We start from the raw sequence: 20,468 nt of genomic DNA on the forward strand, positions 1-20,468 counted from the left end.
TCTATTTTTCTATGTCTTTATTCTAACTCTCCATGTCACTTTGTGTCTACTATTCTGTATTTTATAGTATTTAACTATCATCACACAATTCAATATGTCACAGCTCCTTTATTAAAAAAGGTTACAAATAACAGAAGTCCATAAATTGATTTACATATCAATGTTACAGCTCTAAAAAGGATATTAAAACTGAGACAATAGCGTGTATTTTCCTTTTATAGATATTGGCTGAATTGTTTATTTGAAGCAGTGTTTTTATTCCATATTATGCTCAAGGTCTGAAACACAGTCCAATATTACATTGCTGGGTAGTAGAGTTTCCTGGAATATTTAATTATGACAGTGTTGATTGTATGCTTTATATGAATCTCTAATTTTGTGTCATTTAGAGTAATTTTTTGATCTTTATGCTTCTCCATACAGAAAATAAATTCCACAAAATTACACAGTAGCATTGATCACATTCTATTTTATTGAAAATATTGTTGACCTTGCTGTTCAGTTATTAACCATTTATTGACATACTTAACATGGATAACAATTCCCCATAGAAAAAATGAATCTGGGAGCAAGATAGAGTCTAAAATATGAAGGCATCAGGAGATTAGAAAAACATTTGTAGAACTATACTGCAAGGTTTCTTGAACAATAAAGCCAAAGTTTCTAAATCTAGCAATGGGAAGAGCTAATCACATTAAAACTTCAAGGCAAGTGTTAGGATAGACTCTCTGCAGAAGTAAAACACATGAACCAAACTGGATGGCTGGCTGCACATTGGAAAACAGAATTATAGAATCCCTAACCTGCAGGAGGCCATTTGGCCCATCGAGTCTGCACCGCAACAAACCCCCCTTGGTCTTTTCCCCATAACCCCACGTATTTACCTTGCTATTCCCCCAACACTAAGTGGCAATTTACCATCATCAATCAACCTAACCTGCACATTTTAGGACTGTGGGAGGAAACCCATGCAGACAGTCACCCAAGGCTAGAATTGAGCCCTGGTCCCTGTCGCTGTGAGGCAGCAGTGCTATCAATTGTGTCAACCTGCCATCAACAGTTCTGAAAGCCAGTAGTTCTGAAAAGGCTCATGCTCTCCCAGAAAAGCAAACAAAAACAACCATCAGCCTAATTTATTCTTGTAGCTAAAGATGTTGTGCCTTTTGAGTTGGTACTCCTCATTTAAGTCATACCCATGCTATGGGAAGGTCCAATAAGATTTCCATTCTCCTGTACCTGAGTTGTTAGAACTTTAAAAAAAAATGAAATGGCAAAAGGAAATCTTAAACAATAAACAACAAAAATCACTGACCAAAGGAAATCTTCCATAAAGTCTTTAAAGTTTATTAGTATCACACTGCAGTGAAGTTACTGTGAAAATCCCCCAGTCGATACACTCTGGTGCCTATTTGGGGACACAGAGAAATAAGCATGGCCAATGCCCCTAACCAGCACATCGTTTGGACTGTGAGAGGAAACCGGAGCACCCGAAGGAAACTCACGCAGACGCGGGGAGAACATGCAGACTCTACACACACACAATGACCTTAGCCAGGAATCAAACCCAGGTCCCTGGCATTGTGAGGCAACAGTGCTAACCACTGTGCCATCATGCCATCCATATTGAATCAAACAAGCTATACATAAAAACAGAAAATAGTGGCAATATGCAGTTGATCTGGCAGCATCCACAGAGCGAAAAAGAGGGCTAACATTTCAGGTCCACAAACTTTCTTCAGAACAGCAGACTAGCCTCAGGAAACACTGAAGCAGGCCATATCCTGTCTTATGCCAATTTTAATTGGGCCAACGGCAATTTGGAAGTAGATCCTCACCATAATGTGTGAAATTCAGCGTGTGTAACGAGTGTAAGGTCGTGTGGGCCATCCCTTCTGCTGTAAATTATCTTTATTCTTATAAGTTGTGAATTGAGCATGCAAAGGTTGGGGACTGAATGTTGAAACCCTCACCCAATCGCTGTGAAGTTTCTAATCATGGTTAAGACGTCCAATTTGTCATAAATTCTATTTCTGCTAGAAATACAAAAAATTATTCAAACAAGGTAAATTGTATACGATTACAACCTATACAGCTCAATACCTATTTTCAAATGTTTTTTTTTGTTTTCTGGCCTAATATCACATCGATGCCAGTAGGGAATGGCAACAATGGTTTTGTTACTGGACTAATGATCTGGAGACAGAAGGTCAAATCCCGACATGAAAGCTTGGGAATTTAAATCCAATTAAATAAATCTGGAATAATAAAGCTAACGATGACCAGGAAACTACAAGATTGTTGTTAAAAAAAAGCATTCAGTTCATTCATGTCCAATGGGAAAGGAAATCTGGCATCCTTATCAGTCTGGCCTGCATGTGACTTCAGACCCATAGCAATGTGGTTAGTAGCACTGCTCTGCAAAATGGCCGAGAAAGCCACTTGTTGCATCAAACAGCACTAGAAAAGTCTAGTCAGCCAGGTGCATGGAAACATAGCATCTGACTCCAAGTCATAAATCATCCCGGCTTAGTGATATATTCACTGTCACAGGCTGAAACATCATGGAACTCCCTCACTAACAGCACTGTAGGTGCACTTATAGCAGCGGTTGAAGGGTCACACCAGTACCTTCTCAAAGGCATTTAGAGAGGGGCAATATATGCTGGCCTTGCCAATGACACCCACATCACATGAATGACTAAAAAATGTAAGTGAGGTAGCAGATGATGACTGGCACACATGATATGGAAACACAGCAAGGGAAATGGCCAATGCCTTCAGCAGAGGAGAAATGTTAGCTGGCTACTTATTTTTAAAACTATAAATAGGAAGCAGCTGTCACTCTTACATGGCATGCCAAGGGAAAGAGGGTAGGTATTACGGGCTCTTGCCAGACAGTTGACTAATGTGTTTTTTCCCATGTTGGTTAAATGGTCAAATAAATAGGCCAAATAAATTCACAAATTGTGAAATGTAATGCAAAGTAAATCACTGCAACTCATTTTGTTGCTGCATTTAACCTAGAGTACTCGCAGGTGGAGGAGGTGGTCAAGAAGGCGTATGGTGTACTGGCCTTCATTAATCGAGGGATTGAGTTTAGGAGTCGGGAGGTAATGCTGCAACTTTATAAGACCCTTGTCAGGCCTCATTTAGAGTATTGTGCGCAGTTCTGGTCGCCTCACTATAGGAAAGATGTAGAAGCTATTGAGAGGGTACAGAGGAGATTTACAAGGATGTTGCCTGGACTGGGAGGCATGCCTTATGAAGTTACGTTGAGGGAGCTGGGACTCTTTTCCCTGGAGAGACGAAGGTTGAGAGGCGACCTGATAGAAGTTTACAAAATGTTGAGAGGAATAGATAGGGTGGACTCTCAGAGGCTATTTCCCCAGGTTGAAATGGTTGCTACGAGAGGACACAGATTTAAGGTGCGGGGAGGGAGGTTCAGAAGTGATGTTAGGGGTAAGTTTTTCACTCAGAGGGTGGTGAGTGAATGGAATCGGCTGCTGTCAGTGGTGGTGGAGGCGAACTCGCTGGGGTCTTTTAAAAGACTTCTGGATGAGTATATGGGGTTTAATGAGATTGAGGGTTATAGATAGGTTGGTAGGTGTTGATGTGATCGGCACAACTCGTGGGCCGAAGGGCCTGTTTGTGCTGTAGTGTTCTATGTTCTATGTACTCTATCAATAAAGATTAAGAAAATGTAACTAAGGCTTCGAAGCTCTTTCACTTGATGTAGCCTTCAAATTTCAACAGTAAAAACTCCGTAAAACTATTTGGAAGTTGTAGCTGTGGTATGACTGAATGGCATCTAGTTCCAAAATAGTTCCTTAAGGTACAGCGTGCAAGATGCTGAAGTGAACGAGGTTTGTTGGTCAAACGTATAATGGAGTCAAAGAAAATTTGATGTTCCTGTAAAAAATCAAAAAAGATCTCATATAAAGCTGATCCTGTGAACATAGAGAGTATCACAAAGCAATTAGTTAGGAAATATTAGAAACATTACAGAATCGTAAAATTTACAGGACAGTGGGAGACCATTTGGTCCATTGTTCTATATTGTGCTAGTTGTTACGGTCTGGCTGCCCAAATCCCAAACAGAAACTTGAAACAAACAGCCATAATTCACAAATTGGTTTGCAATTTCTGAATTATGAGGAGGTATCTGAAACTAACTCTCAGACCACTTTTGATGATTTTAAATATTAAATATTTATTAAAATAAGGAGAAAAAATATGGAACAGTTAAAGACACATGAACAACCTTACATAGATAACAGTATATTGACAAACATTTACTGAAAGATATTGGCTTAAATAAACTCAGAGCTAAAACCCCCTCTTGATGGCAACATGCCTCAGAATTTTAATCTCCAAAAACATTACAGTAATACTACCACACAATGCCCTGCTATGCTAGGGGAAAACTGACATGGACTGCGCCTCTCTGAGGGTGGCAGCATATTGCCATTCGCAGGTCTGGTTTCTCTGTCTCATTCAAGATCACTCAGTCTCAGTCAATAACCTTCAATCCCATTTTAAATTTTTTTTCCCTTTAATCTTCCACTCTGTAATTCTTTAGAAGTTACTCTTTCCAGAATTGATCAACCTATTTTCAATTACTTTGCTGCTATTGTGATGATACTGTGCCTTTAAGAAATATATTTGGGTCATGTTTCTTGTGCAGGATCTGCTTTAGCACATTGTCTTATTATCAGTGCTGTTTTGTCTGCATCCAACCTCTTGTTACTGCAACAGCATAATTGATCTTAATTGCTACAATATCTATTTTAATCTGGACTAATGCAGTATTGTTATTTTAGGGTTTTCCCCACAGTGGGGCTCAATTAGGTTGATTGACAGTAAAATCACAGATGATTACATTGAGCTAGGCTTACACAGAGAAATCAAGCTCAGTTTGCTGCTTGGGATCTTTCGAAGGCAGTCACTTTCCTTTTTACTCTCTGAATTTTGCGACTGGATTGCAATAGTTACTGTCACACAAACTTTTTACCCTTAATTAATTGTGCAATCTGTTTTTAATATTCAATTTATGTTCTGCTGTCTTTAGATTTAAAGTTTGCATATGTTGTAGTAACAGGAAACTGAATTGGTATAAGAAGTGCTAGTCTTCCAGTTAGTCTTTTACAAGTTTATCATTCATATTATTAGTTATATTTAGTGATTGATTCTAAATTAAAAATAAGTTTCTTTAGCCACACTCCAGTATAATTGTAGTATATATAGGAATTGTTAAATAATGTCTTATTTGACTGTACGTACCTGCCATACATCCAAGGGAACTGCTTCAATCCAAGAATCACACAGTGGAATGCTCTCATAGGTATTTAACAGAGCCTCCATTGTCCAGGGAGACATTGCACATTGTTTAAGTATCTGAAAGATAAACAAACTCTGCATCATTACACTTGTCCTGATCTGTCGAGCATTCACAACAAGATTTGTTGGTTAGCATGTAGACATCAGATTCAATGGAATAAGACAATTGCTGGAGTTGCGAGTATTATGACATTAGGGCAAACTGTATATTTATGTGGTCAATGAGCTCTTCAGTTTCATTTTGTATACTATGATGACTTGATTCAAAAGATAAAAATCTCCTGACAGTTAAGTAAAGAGCTGAGCCATTCAAACCTAAGAGCCACTGGGATCTGCACACAACCAGGGAGCTAGCAGGAGTGTAACAATTAATCTGTCAGTGTCCTGGGTAGAGGGGGAAACATATCAGCCTGAGTTCTACCATACACTAGGAATGTACATATACAACCCAGGTGAGGACTGGACTGGATTACAAAATATGTTATTATGCAGATACAGAAAGTGATTTGGAAGACAAATGGAATGTTGTTTATTGCAAGGGGAATGGAATACCAAAGTAGGGAAGTTTTGCTACAGTTGTCCAAGGCATTGGTGAGACCATGGGTGGAATCTTTCAGTCGTGCATGCCCCAAGATTAGAAAATCGCATGCGAGGTCGAGTGACCTTTAGGTGATCCACTGAATTTTCTGTCCCACCCGCTATGATTCCCGTGGCGGGCAGGACTGGAAAACTTTCCTCCATGTCTAGAGTACTGCGAACAGATTTTGTCTCCTTATTTAAGAAAGTACGTCATTTGTCTTGAAAGTCGTGCAGAGACGTTTTAAGTTTATGTGGAGTTTGCACATTCTCCCAGTGTCTGCGTGGGTTTCCTCTGGGTGCTCAGGTTTCCTCCCACAGTGCAAAGATGTACGGGTTTTGGCCATGCTGAACTGACCCTTAGTATCATGGGGGCTAGCTAGGGTAAATGCATGGGATTATGGGGATAGCGCCTGGGTGGGATTGTGGTCAGTGCAGATTCAATGGGCCAAATGGCCTCCTTCTGCACCGCAGGATTCTATGATGAGGTCCAGTCCAGTGATTCATGGATGAAGAGGTTGTCTTATGAAAAGGAGTTAGCAGGTCGGACCTGTATGCATTGCAGTTCCGAAGAATAAGAGGTGATTCTATTGAAACGTACAAGATCCTGAGGGGACAACAAAATCGATGCTGAAGGAATTTTTCCCCTAGTAGGACAGACAAGAACTAGCAGCTCAATTTTAAAGTAAGTATTCTCCCATTTAAGTCAGAGATGAGAAGAAATGTTTTTGAGGGTCATTACTTTTGTGGAATTCTGTTCCCCAGGGAGCACTGGAGGCAATGTCATTGAATATTTTTAAAGCTGATTTAGATAGCTTCTTGATTGACAATGGGTATGGGGTGGCAGGAGAGGTGGGGAAGAGAAACAGTAGAGGCCAGACTCAGATTAGCCACGGTTTTATCAAATGGCAGAGCAGGCTCAAGGGGCAAAATAGCCTTCCAGTTTATATGTTCATCTGCACTTGTGACTTGGTTGGGAGCTCTTATGTAATTTAACATTCTGTTAGCACTAATGAGGTTTAGACATGGGATAAGAGGAATGTGAGATGATGCAGAAGTGCAATTAGTAACAAGAGCTAGCAAGGATCCTTTGGGAAAACAGGGGACGGGAAAAAATATCTTAAAAGGAAAAACTGCATTTTAATACATGACTAACAATCACATTATTACTTCAGCACTAGTCAGACTCCATGGGGCTAATTATAAAACTTAACTTACAAGACACAAAACCTACGGGATTGGGAATAATGCCAGTCTTGTTGGTTTGATGAGGATAAGTTAAAATCCATACCACACCCCACAGGCTTGTTTCTCAGCCAAACAGTTAGTTTAACAGCTCCCTGACTCATGTCAGTGTTCACATCACATATTCATTGAAAAGAATGAATACCTTAGGATCAACTGGAGCTGCTCCATGGTTCAGTAGAGCTATGACAATTTGCTCCGGATGATGTTCCAAATGATCTTCAACAGCCTGTAAAATGCAGTCCATCGGGGTGTAGCCAGCACAGTTCTTGGCATTTACAGAGGCACCATGCAGCAGCAACAGATCCACAATTCCAGGGTGCCCATTCCCACAGGCATTGTGGAGTGGCGTGTGATTCTTTTTCCCGGCAGTTTTCACATCAGCTCCACTATCGACCAGCATTTTACAGACTCTGTAATATTTGCCGAAATCCTCAGGTTTCTCCGCATACGAGCAGGCAGCATTGAGTGCAGTTTCTCCTTCTCGGTTCTTCTTGTGACTATAGGCGCAATAGCTCAGGTAAAGCTCCACATGCTCATCTAAACCATGTTTTGCTGCAATGTGAAGTGGAGTATTCTCCCTGTCTTTGGTCTGCAAATTAACTCTGGCACCATGTTCCAACAGGAGCTTAGCACACCTGCAACAAATGAGAATTTGATGATCCTCTATCATCTCCCTAATTTCTGCCTTGTTCTCGTACTGATACTAATATTACATATTGATGTTTATGTAAATAACATGAGGACAGTTTAAAAAATCTCCTGGCCATGTTACTTTTGGTATCTGCAGTATTTTTGTACTCATTCACAAAATGCAAGAATCACATTTATTGCCAACTTCAACTCCCCCTTTATACAACTGGATGGCTTGGTAGGCCATGTCAAAGGGCAGTTAAGAGTGAGCCTCTTTTTATCTAAAGTCAAAGACCAGGTAGGAACAGAGGCTTCCTTTTCTAAAGGGCATCAGTGAACTAGTTAGAATTAATCTCATGATCACCATTACTAATACTAATAGTGATTTAATCAACTGAGTTAAAATTCCTCTGCTGCGGTGATGGGATTTGAACTCGTGTCTCTGGATCATTAGTTCAGGCCTCTACATTACTAGCCCTGTTATAATGCCACTATGTTACCACACCCATGCGAATTGTACGCATGTGCCATTTCATAGTGTGAAAATTTGGTGTTCTTATCTGAGGAAGGATATCCTTGCTATAAGGGGAGTACAGCAAAGGTTTATCAGGCTAATTCCTGGAATGGCAGGTCTGTCACGTAAGGAGAGACTAAATCTGTTAGGATTATATTCACTGGAGTTTAAAGAGTGAAAGGGGATCCTATTGAAACTTATAAAACTCTAACAGAGTTATTCAGGGTAGATTCAGAAAGCATGTTCCCAAAGGTGGGGAGTCCAGAACTAGGGGTCATATTTTGAAGATCGGGGTAAACCTTTTAGAACAGAGGTGAGGAGAAATTTCTTCATGCAGGGAATGATGCATGTTGGAATTCATACCCACAGAAAAGTTGCCTGATTTCAAGAAGAAATTAGATACAGCTTTTGGGGCTAAAGGGATCAAGGGATATGGGGTAGGTGAGGGGGTTTGGGGACGGGAATCGGGATATTGAATTCAATGATCAGCCATGATCAAAATGAATGGTGGAGCAGACTTGAAAGTTCGAACGGTCTACTCCTGCTTCTAGTTTCTATGTGTCTATTCTACAACTATCAACTTAAATAATGTCCAATCTAAAATCAAAATGTTTGACAAAGACAACTTAACTGAAAATATAAGTTTAGACGTTACCAAAGCTTCAGATGGGGCACATTATAGTTCATTAAGTCAGGATTATACTTGACTTGTAATAGTCAAGATTATTGATTAGAATAATCAATTATATTATTGATATAATAATATCGTATCATTATATGATAGATAAAATAGATGCAGTGATTAGGGACTGACAGACATAATATGGAGCATTACAGGACTAGATCATTTCATCTGTGGCAATAGTATCACTCATTGATCGCACTTGGTTTCTGATTTATTTTGCATATGTTCTTATCTCCATGAACCAGTCATGGTGAGAGATGAAAGATGGGCAGTTAAGGGATGCTTGTGTCAACTTTACTCAGTGGTATCCTTGCTTCTGTGGTGCAGGTCTTGAACACACGCTCTAGGTTAGCACTTCAGTGAAGCACTGAAGGAGCACTTCATTGCCATAAGTGCCACATATTGAACAGAGTCAGGCTATTCTAATTACATAAAGATTCGTCTAGCAAACTTTAATGAAAGGAAATTCCCCTAGTGACACAACAAACATTTTTGCCTCAATCACTAGAATAAACTGATTGATTATTCATCACAGCAGAGAATCCCTACAGTGCAGGAGGCAGCCATTCAGCCCATCAAATCTGCATCGACCACAGTCCCTTCCAGACCCTATTCCCGTAACTCCACATTTTAACCCTGCTAATCCCTTGACCCTAGGGTCAATTTAACATGGCCAATCAACCTAACCTCCACATCTTTGGGCTGTGGGAGGAAATTGGAGGACCAGAGGCAACCCACACAGACACAGGGAGAATGTGCAAACTCCACACAAACAGTGACCCAAGACCAGAACTGAACCTGGGTTTCCGGCACTGTGAGGTAGCAGCGCTAACCACCGTGCCACCATACCACCCATTCGCAAGACCTTGAGCGATGATAACTGGCTCCATATTTGGCCACTTGACAACAATGACTTTACTTCAAAAATAATTCATTAGCTGTGAACCACCTTGAGACATCTTGACAACATGAGGTAATCTTACAAGAATGAATTGTTGTTCGTGCTACTTGTCTGACTTTAAACAAAATAATGTTCAGTAGCAGCCCAGATGACTTGCATCCCCTTCCTTAACTTTCTAAGGAATCACGTCATCCCATTTTGTCCTGTACACAAGCTGCTTTGGTTGAGCTTGGGAAACTGTGTGTGAGGAAGCATTGAGAAATGCACAAGTAACTGCTCAATGGGGCATCTTTATTTATTTGTTTTACTCATAAAAACTTGGACCTACGTTTATATTGTCAAAGCACCAATAAGAACATAGTAATTAAAGGGTTAATATAATCTCCATTGCTTGCTTTCTCAACATTGGGATATATTTGTGTACAAACATAATACACTGTGCATTTCCCCAGTGTCTTGAGTCCTAAATCCAAGCACTCAGGAAAAGAATTCACTGTGCTAGGGATCAGCTGCAACATAACCATGTATAACCAAGAAATAAACTTACTGGAGGGTCTGGGGACTGGTGCACAGGTGCAAAGGAGAATACCCTTCTTCAGAGATTGCATTGGGATTAGCACCAATACGAAGCAGAAGCTGGACACATCCAACGTGTCCATTGGCGCAGGCAGCATGCAAGGCAGTTGCTCCTCCAGGGGCAACATTTACATCAGCACCATGTCCCAGCAGGTGTTCCACACAAGCTGTGTGCCCTCGCTCTGCAGTAATATGGAGTGCAGACGTCTGCTTCGGTTTGGAGATTAGTGACCAAAGACCTGCAATATAAAAATAGATCATACATCCATTAACGTGCATTGCGCAGCATTTCTTATGCAGCCTCAGACAATCACATAACACTTCAATTCTATTTAATTGCCCACAATAAAACACAAACTCCTGTACGCGTTTGACTAAAAAGCCTGCTGAATGTACCGATCAAATTTAAGCCGATGCCAATCAGTAAAACTTCACCTTGAAAAGGCACTCTAGTGATATGTGGTTTTAAAAAGTGCTATTAATGTAATTACAATAACATGCAGCAAGGTCACTGCATCAGAACGTTTCAGAAACTCAAACAGCAATGTTCTCAGAAGTCCAAATATAATGGAAATCAGTTAATTTATTGACTCATTCTCTTGTCTCAGAAGGTGTCAGTCAAAAAGCCTAACTTCCTGCTCCCCATTGTTCTTTTCCATTTTAATAATAAACTCATGCTCCATCTGCACTCCGTAAGAAGAGCTTTCTGAGGAAAGTGATGTAAAATCACTTACCAGCAAACTTATCATTTGGAATATTGAGAGAAATTTTGGGCCCTGTATCCAAGGAAGGATGCGCTGGCGTTGGAGAGGAGGTTCATGAGAATGATCCCAGGAATGAAAAGCTTAATGTATGAGGAGCGTTTGAGGACTCTGGGTCTGTGCTCGATGGAGTTTAGAAGGATGAGGGAGGATCTCATTGAAGCTTACAGGATATAGAAAGGTCTGGATACAGTTGACATGAGGAAGATGTTTCCATTAGTAGGCGAGACTAGAATCCAAGGGCACAGCCTCAGAATAAAAGGACGACTCTTTAGAACCGAGACGAGAAGGAATTCCTTCAACTAGAGGGTGTGAATCTATGGAATTTGTTGCCACAGAGGACTGAGGATGTCAGGTCATTGAGTGTATTTAAGACAGAAATCAATAGGTTCCTGATTGGTATGGGAATCAAAGGTTAAGATTAGGGTTAGGGTTAATGGATTAGGAGAATGGGTGTGAAAAATTTATCAGCCATGATTGAATGTCGGAGCACACTCGATGGACCGAATAGCTAATTCTTCTCCTATATCTCATGGTCTTAAAAAAATAACCTGGGGGCAATTCTCCCATTTCGATCTGCTAATTTTTTGGCGGGTCGGGCTAGAAGATTTGCATGTGTTCCTGACGCGCACACATCTCCCAGCGATGGAAAGTCGGTACCATGCAGCAAACTGGCAGGAACAGCCGCTAAGTAATTTTAATGTCATTTAAATGTGATTATCGGGCCCAGGACTGAAGCCTCCCACCTGATAGCAGCTTCCATCTCTCCAGCACAATACAGGGTTTAGAGTAGCTCCCCAATTTCGGGGAACTAGCGGGATATCTCACTGGAGTGAAGGGGGACAATTGGGGCCTTCCAGGGGGTCGGACAATGGGGGTGGTGCTCCCTGGACATGTGCACCCTGGCAGTGCCAGTCTGTGCCCCCACTGCCCAAGGGACAAAGCACCCATGTCCAGGGGCACCTTGGCACTGTCCACCACGCATGGGGCAGTGCCAAAGGGGTGATCGGTGGGGGTGGGGGGAGGTCCCGCCACCACGTCTGCCAACAGGATTGGTTGGGACTGGAGGGAGATCAGTGATGGGGGCCGGGCTGGGGCATGATATGGTCTACCTCCCATGGGATGGGGATGCTGGGCGCTAAAGTCCTTTAGGGAAGGAAATCTGCCGTCCTTGGCTTGTCTGGCCTACATGTGACTCCAGAACCTCAGCAATGTGATTGCCTTTCAACTGACCTCGGAACAAGGGCAACTAGGGATGGCAATAAATGCTGACCAGCCAGCGACACCCATGTCCCATGTAATAAAGAAAAGTCACCTTTATTACAAAATACATCTATTAATTACAACTGTAACAGAAAGATGCTTCCTGGAGTTTTGGAAGGTGAGATGGGAGATATTGGTAATGAGAAAATAGGCCAGAAGGTTCCAGATTTGTTTCCAGCTCTGTACTGTTAGTTGATCTTTTCAAGGACAGCATCTATAATTGGCTTCAGTACCTCTGGGATAGAGGTAGGGAGAAATCAGTTAAGATTGCTCCTTTGTGTTGTTATTTTGTCCTGCAAAGTGGATCACTGGGTAAGAACAGGATCAGGCTCAGCTGTGACACACTTCATAGTTAAATAAGCTGCAACACTGAACAATGATGACTGGGGAAATACTGGAAGTTAGTAACAGCTGTGAAACTAGACCCAGAAAAAGTCAAATCCAGTAGCATTGTAGGAGAGACAAACAATGAAGTTGACTTTTTTTAAAAAACGGATGTGAGATTCACTGGTGAGGCCAGCATTTATTGTTCATCCCTACTTGCCCTCAAGGTGATGGAGAGCTGCTTCCTTGAACTGCTATAGTTCCTTTGGTGTAGGTATATCCACAGTACTGTTAGGGAGGGAGTTGCAGGATTTTGACCCAGTGAAAGAACGGCAATATATTTTCAAGTTAAGACGGTGAGCGACTTGGTGGGGAAATTCTAGTTGGTGGTGTTCCCATAAGTCTGCCACCCTTGTCCTTCTAGATGGTAATGGTTGAGGTTTGGAAGCTGCTGACCAAGGAGCTTTGGTAAGTTCCTGCAGTGTATCTTGGAGATGGTATACATTGCTGGCATTGTTTGTCAGTGGTGGAGAGAGTGAACGTTTGTCACAGTAGTACCAATGGAGTGGCCTGCTTTGTCCTGGGTGTCAAGCTTCTTGAGTTTTGCTGAAGCTGCACCCATCTAGGCAACTGGAGGGTATTCCATCTGCTGACTTGTGCCTTGCAGATGGTGGCAGGCTTTGGGGAGTCAGGAGGCAACTTACTCACTGAAGGATTCCTAGTGTCTGACCTGTTCTTATAGCTGCTGCATTTATATGGCTAATTCAGTTCAATTTCTGGTCAGTGGTAACCCCAGGATATTGATAATGGAGAATTCAATAATGTTAATGCCATTGAATTTCATGGGGCTGTGGTTAGATTTTGTCTTGTTCGAGATGGTCATTGTCTGACATTTGTTTAGCATGACTGTTACTTACGACTTGTCAGCCAAAGCTTGGATATTGTCCAGTCCTGTTGCATTTGGACATGGACTGCTTCTCAGTATCTGAGTTGCCAATGATGCTGAATATTATGCAGGTAACAGTGAATATCCTTATCATAGGACCATAAGACATAGGAGCAGAATTAGGCCACTCGGCCCATCAAGTCTTCTCCGCCTATCAATCACGGCTGATATTTTTCTCATCCCCATTCTCCTGTCTTTTCCCCATGACCCCTGATCGCCTTATTAATCAAGAACCTATCTATCTCTATCTCAAAAAACACTCAATGACCTGGCCTCCAGAGTCTTGTGTGACAAAGAGTTCCACAGATTCAACACTCTCACTTCTAATCTGAGGCACTCCTGCAATGATATCCTGGAACTCAGACAACTGACCCCCAAAGGCAGATGATTAGTTTCTCTCTTGTTGGAGAGATGGTTAGATTGATTCACGTTGAATAGATTTGTAATATAGGGAAACACAGCAGCAAAACTGCTCCCAGCAAGTTCCTGCAATGAGATCAACAACCAGATAACACATCCTTAGTGTTGTTGGTTGCTGAACACTTGTTACAGAACATTACAGCATAGAAGGAGCCATTTTAGCCCATTGAATCTGTGGCAGTTCTTTCAAAAGTGCAATCCAGTTAGTTCTATTCTCCCACTCTTCCCAGTTATCTCTTCAATTTTGTCTCTTTCAAGTATTTAACTGGTGATCCAGGTGGGAAGTCTTCCATTCCTTTTTTCAAGTAATGCCAGGGGATTGGTTACATCTAGCAGTGAGGGCAGCCAGAGCCCAAAAGGCAGAATCCCTGCTACATTACACTGACCTGTCAGTCTGGATTATTTGTTCACATCTTACCCTGTTATGCAGAGGGCCAAAGATACCAATTAATATTCAATCATCACAGACAGTCAATTCAACCTCAGTCAGTTTGGGACAACGGCTTATATATTCAAAGTAGTATAGAATCCCTCCAGCCTGGGAGGCTATTCAGCCCATTGAACCTGCACCAATAATCCCACCCAGGCCCTATCCTTGCAGCCATACATATTTACTCTGCTAATGCCCCGACATTAAGAGGCAATTTAACATGGCCAATTCACCTAACGTGCACATGTCTAGAGTGTGGGAGTAAATCAGAGCACCCGGACGAAATCCATGTGAACACAGGGAAAATGTGCAAACTCCACAGAGACATTAACCGAGGCTAGAATTGGTGCTGTGAGGCAGCAGTGCTAACAACTGTGCCACCGTGCCACCTACATTGGGATGACTAGAAAAAAAAGGTGTTATCTGACTAATCAAGAGGGGGGAAGCGAGGAAAGAGAGTGGGAAATGCAAACAAGATTCTGAAGCAACAAGCAGCAGCACTGGGCACATACATGGAGAAAAGGTGGAGGGCACACTGTCCCAATCAATGGCGGCACAGTGGCACAATGGTTAGCACTGCTACCTCATAACACCGCTACCTCATAACACCTGGGATCTGGGTTCAATTCCCAGCTTGGGTCATTGTCTGTGTGGAGTCTGCACATTCTTCCTGTGTGGGTTTCCTCCGTTTCCTTCCACGGTCCGAAGGTGTACAGGTTAGGTGCATTGACCAAGCTAGATTCCCCCTCAGTGTATCCGAACAGGCGGCGGAGTGTGGCAACTAGGGGATTTTCATTAACTTCACTGCAGTGTTAATGAAAGCCGACTTGTGACCAATAAATAAACTTTAACATACTGTAAACAAGTCCTTTATTCCACTTAACTCTGGCGTAACCATTAGCGAGAAAACATACAATATAAGCTTTGCCATAGCGACAGAAGTTACCTTACACGTTGGGAATTTTAGAATAATGGAGAAGTAGTCATACCTAGCTCTGCAGACCAGCTTAGTTCATGACTGACCGTCTCTATGACCACGTTGACCGAGTCCTTGCTGTTGAAGATGCTTCTGATCTTGTCCAAATCTCCGCTGCACAGAGCGTCCTGGACATTAGCATCGTTGGAGAGCAGCGGACGTGTCCTCGACTCCCTGAATACAGTTTGATTGACAGCGGTGGTTTGCCTGTTTCTGGGAAATCTGTACAAAGCTCTCCTTTCATCCTCCGGGTCTCTCCGTGACCTCAACGACCGGAGTGTGGAAGGGGTGAAGGTGTACGTGTCCCTGAACATGGTGGAAACGGAGTTGCTGTTTTAAAAAACCAAGGTCTTACAACTTGTCTGTTCAGCTGCTCCGTGTCCTCTGGGTGGGCTGAAGCCAATATTGAGTCATGACAACAAATGATCACAAGATCCGAAGGGCCACTGAGCTGATAAATTTGGGAGTGCGTGTAAGTGGGATGTAAACAGATATAGCAGCGTAGCTGGAAACACTGGCGTCACATCATACATTCAGCATAGTACAACATCGAATTGAGTGAGGCGAAAGTAAGTGGTCCTAAAGGAATTCCCATGAAATCCAAAACATTTACAGTGTCAGCTTGAAACATTATTTACTCCGGGTTTGAATAATTAAAAGTTTACTTGAAACTGGAAAATTATCTTTATTCGTGTAATAGCAATTCTAGTCATTTTCTGGTTTACCGAACGCTAAATGAAATGCTGGTTTCCAGCCGTGTGTGAATCAATAACAGAGACAAATACAAAAGTACCAATGAATGTCGTGTGTACATCTCCCTGCCCCTTTTCCGCGTGTTAAATGGCACCAGGGCTCGCTTATGTACTGACTTGAACATAATTTACTGTTAAGTTGTTAAATCTTCTTTCTTAATGTATTTGCGTTGTTTTGGGAAGTTTGTGGAAAGTGCAAGAAGACATTATAAAAATCCAAATTCATTCTTCGATACAATCCAACGAAAAAGAGCCCAGAAAGGAGGTTATTCGCAGCATGATGTCCACGTGACAGATAGCTGACCAGTTCTAATACACAGATGCAAACAATCTATATAAACTTTCATACATAATATATTTTATATAGATATTATATATAAAATTCTGTCCACGTGCATAACCCTGTAAAAGTCAGTTCTCTTATTTTCTACTTCTGTGAAGAATAGCTCTATTTTTATAGCAGGCAACCAGTGCTGTCCTAAGTGGCAAATAACCTTTGCCACACAAGTACCATGCAATGACATCTCCAACTAAAGAGCATCTAACCATTTCCAATTGATGTTAAATGGTATTACTGAATCTCTCACTATCAATTGGGGGTTACCATTAAACTGATCTGGATCTGCCATATAAATAATTTGGCTACAAGTGTAAGTCAGAGACTGGGAGTTCTGTGGACACTAACTCACCTTCTGACTTCCCAAGCTTTCCAACACTGCTGCAAAAGTTTGACACGACTCAGGGCAAAGCAGTCTGGTTGACTGGTACCCTATTCACCACCTTCAACATTCACTCCCTAAGCCACTGACACACACTGCATACCATCTCTAAGATGCACTGTAGCAACTCACTAACAGCACTTGCCAAATCTGCAACCTCTACCACCCAGAAGGATAAGGGCAGCAGATGCATGGGAACATCACCACCAACTTCCCATCAATTGTTGGTAGGGTGCTGGGGAGAGTTACAGAAGAGAGATCCAGGGGTACATGTTCATAGTCCCTTGAAAGTGGAATTACATATGGACAGAGTAATGAAGAAGGCATTCAGCATGCTTGGTTTCATTGATCAGAACATTGAATACAGGCGTTGGGACGACTTGTTGAAGTTGTGCAAGACACTGGTAAGGCCACATTTGGAATACTGTGTTCTGGTCATCCTATTATAGAAAGGATATCATTAAACTAGAAAGAGTGCAGAAAAGATTTACTAGGATGCTATCGGGACTTGATGGTTTGAGTTATAAAGGACAGGCTGGATAGATTGGGACTTTTTTATCTGCAGTGTAGAAGGTGATCTTTTTGTGGTCTATATAATAATGAGGGGCATCGTTCAGCTCGACAGTCAATATCTTTCCCAAAGATTCGGGAGTCTAAAACTAGAGGGCATAGGTTTAAGGTGAGAGGGAAGAGATACAAAAGTGTCCAGAAGGGCAATTTTTTCACACAAAGGGTGGTAAATGTCTGGAACAAGCCGTCAGAGGTAGTAACAGAGGCAGGTACAACTTTGTCTTTTAGAAAGCATTTTCATGGGTAAGATGGGTATACAGGAATATGGGCCAAATGCGGGCTATTGGGACTAGCTTAGGTGCTTAAAAAAAGGGCATGGACAAGTTGGGCCGAAGGGCCTGTTTCCATGCTGTAAACCTCTATGACTCTGTGACCTTTAAGTCCCCTTCGAAGCCCCACACCACGCTGACATGAAACTACATACCATTCCCTCACTATCAACAGGTCAAAACACTGGAATCCCCTCCCTGATGGCATTGTGAGAGGGTCTACACAACACAAACTGTTGCGGTTCCAGAAGCCTGATCATCATGTTCTCAAGGCAATTAGGCTTGGGCAATAAATTGCTGGCTTAATCAAAGATGCGCAACCCCACGACAGAATAATAAAACATGTTTACGCGAGTCTTGCCTTTCACTAGATAAGAAAGGCTGAAATATCTTGGGGTCAAACATTCTTTTAAAAGCCTACTATGAACAAGAGGGGGTTAATTCAAACTGCACTAATTTCTCCTTACACCACCTGTCCATAAAAAGGTTAATGGAACTAACCACTGCCGAGTTGCTCACTGTCAACATGGAGTCACCAGAAACTTCACTGGATGAGCCATATTAATGCGACAGTTGCAGCAACAGGGCAAAAACTGGATACGCTGCATTCAGTGGTAACTCACATCACCCCTCAAAGCCTCTCCACTAGCTACTTTAGGAGTATAAACTACTCACCAATTATCTGGATTGCTCCAACTGCAAAAATATTCAAAAAGTTCACCATTGCCCAGGACAGATCAGCTTCATAAGTGGTAGGAGCTGGAATAGGGCAATAATGCCCATCATGCCAGTCATTCAATATGATCATGGCTGATAACTTACTTAAATGGCTTTTTCCCCCCCACACTATCCCTATATGGGCAGTATGGTTAGCACTGCTGCCTTACAGCACCAGGCACCCGGGTTCAATTCCTGCTTGGGTCACCGTGCGGAGTCTGCATGTTCTCTCCTTGGCTGTGTGGATTTCCTCCGGGTGCTCCGGTTTCCTCCCACAGTCATAGAATCCTTATGGTGCAGAAGGAGGCCATTCAGCTTACCAAGCCTGCACCGACAACAATCCCACCCATGCCCTATCCCTGTAACCTCACGTATTTACCCTGTAATCCCCTGACACTAAGGGGCAATTTATCATGGCTAATTCACTTAACATGTACATCCCTGGAATGAGAATGTCCAAAAGATGTGCTGGTTAGGTGCATTGGCCATGCGAAATTCTCCCTCCGTGTACCTAAAAAGGCATCGGAGTGTGATGATGAGGGGATTTTCACAGCAACTTCATTGCAGTGTTAATATAAGCCTACTTGTGACACTAATAAATAAATACTATTCCTTCATGTCATTGACAAATTTCTAAATACCAATCTCTGGCTTTAAACGTTCTCAATGGCTGAGCTTCGACAGGGTTAGAGATTTCCAAAGATTCACAACCGAGTCAAAATATTTCTACTCAAGACTCTGCTAAATGATAAGATTATGAAGGGAATAGATAAGATAGGAGGAGGGAAGTTGTTTCCACTGGCAGGTAAAACTAGAACTAGGGGGCATGGCCTCAAAATAAGGGGGACCAAATTTAGGATTCAGTTGAGGAGAAACTTCTTCACACAAAGGATTGTGAATCTATGGAATTCCCTACCCAGTGAAGCAGTTGAGGCTACCTCATTGAATGTTTTTAAGGCAAGGATAAATACATTTTTGAACAGTAAAGGAATTAAAGATTATGGTGAGCAGGTGGGTAGGTAGAGTTGAGTTCATGAAAAGATCAGCCATGATCTTATTGAATGGCAGAGGCTTTATTTTGAAATTGTGTTTCTGGTTCTAGACTCCGCAACCAGGGCGAACATTTTACTTACATCTTTAAGTATTTTGTAGGTTTAATTGAGATAAGAACGTAAGAACTAGGAGCAGAAGTAGGCCAACTGGCCCCTCGAGCCTGCTCTGCCATTCAATAAGATGCCCCCGAGTTCTAGTTTCACCCGCCAGTGGAAACAACTTCCCTGCTTCTATCTTATCCATTCCCTTCATAATGTTATATGTTTTTATAAGATCTCCCCTCATTCTTCTGAATTCCAATGAGTATAGATCCAGTTTACTCAGTCTCTTCTCATAAGCCAATGCTTTCAACCGCAGAATAAACAAGTGAATCTCCTCTGCACCCCCTTCAGTGCCAGTATATCCTTTCTCAAGTAAGGAGACCAGAACGGTACGCAGTACTCTGGGTGTGGCCTCACCAGCACCTTGTACAGCTGCAACATAATCTCACTGTTTTAAATTCCATTCCTCTAGCAATGAAGGACAAAATTCCATTTGCCTTTTTAATTATCTGCTGCACTTGCAAACCAACTCCTTGTGATTCTTGCACAAGATCACCTCTCACTCTTTGAAACTCTAAAACAGAGCTTTCTAAAACACCAATTGAGGCTGACTGGTTGATCGGGAGCCAGTTTCCAGTCAACCATGCACTTTTTGTGCGCTGCACAGATTGGGCACATGCGTAGTGTGCACTCTCTCTGTAGAAAAGGCAAGAAACTTTAAACGATGATACAATAGAAACTAAATTATTTATTTACTGTT

General features: G+C 42.0%; 1 protein-coding gene across 1 annotated transcript; it reads right to left on the reverse strand.

Annotated features, from left to right (window-relative positions):
* Positions 1-134: 134 nt before the first annotated feature.
* On the reverse strand, positions 135-15,992 carry asb16 (ankyrin repeat and SOCS box containing 16). The gene is made up of 6 exons (XM_080213695.1): positions 15,601-15,992; positions 10,439-10,706; positions 7,304-7,796; positions 5,281-5,394; positions 3,673-3,909; positions 135-3,025 (listed from the first exon to the last, which is right to left on the reverse strand). The coding sequence occupies exons 1-5, from the start codon at positions 15,899-15,901 to the stop codon at positions 3,724-3,726; spliced, it is 1,362 nt and encodes a 453-aa protein (XP_080069821.1). The 5' UTR covers positions 15,902-15,992; the 3' UTR covers positions 135-3,025; positions 3,673-3,723.
* Between the last annotated feature and the right edge of the window lie 4,476 nt (positions 15,993-20,468).

The sequence above is a fragment of the Carcharhinus amblyrhynchos genome, chromosome 27 (assembly GCF_965287045.1).
Source record: "Carcharhinus amblyrhynchos chromosome 27, sCarAmb.v2.hapA, whole genome shotgun sequence".
NCBI classification, from domain to species: Eukaryota; Metazoa; Chordata; class Chondrichthyes; order Carcharhiniformes; family Carcharhinidae; genus Carcharhinus; species Carcharhinus amblyrhynchos.

Excerpts from the sequence above, each read along its gene's own strand:
- asb16 (XM_080213695.1), bottom strand. The coding sequence starts at position 15,901 with ATGTTCAGGGACACGTACACCTTCACCCCTTCCACACTCCGGTCGTTG. Across the intron at positions 10,707-15,600 it reads AAGCTGGTCTGCAGAGCTAG|GTCTTTGGTCACTAATCTCC; the intron begins GTATGACTACTT and ends TTTATATTGCAG. Across the intron at positions 7,797-10,438 it reads ACCAGTCCCCAGACCCTCCA|GTGTGCTAAGCTCCTGTTGG; the intron begins GTAAGTTTATTT and ends CATTTGTTGCAG.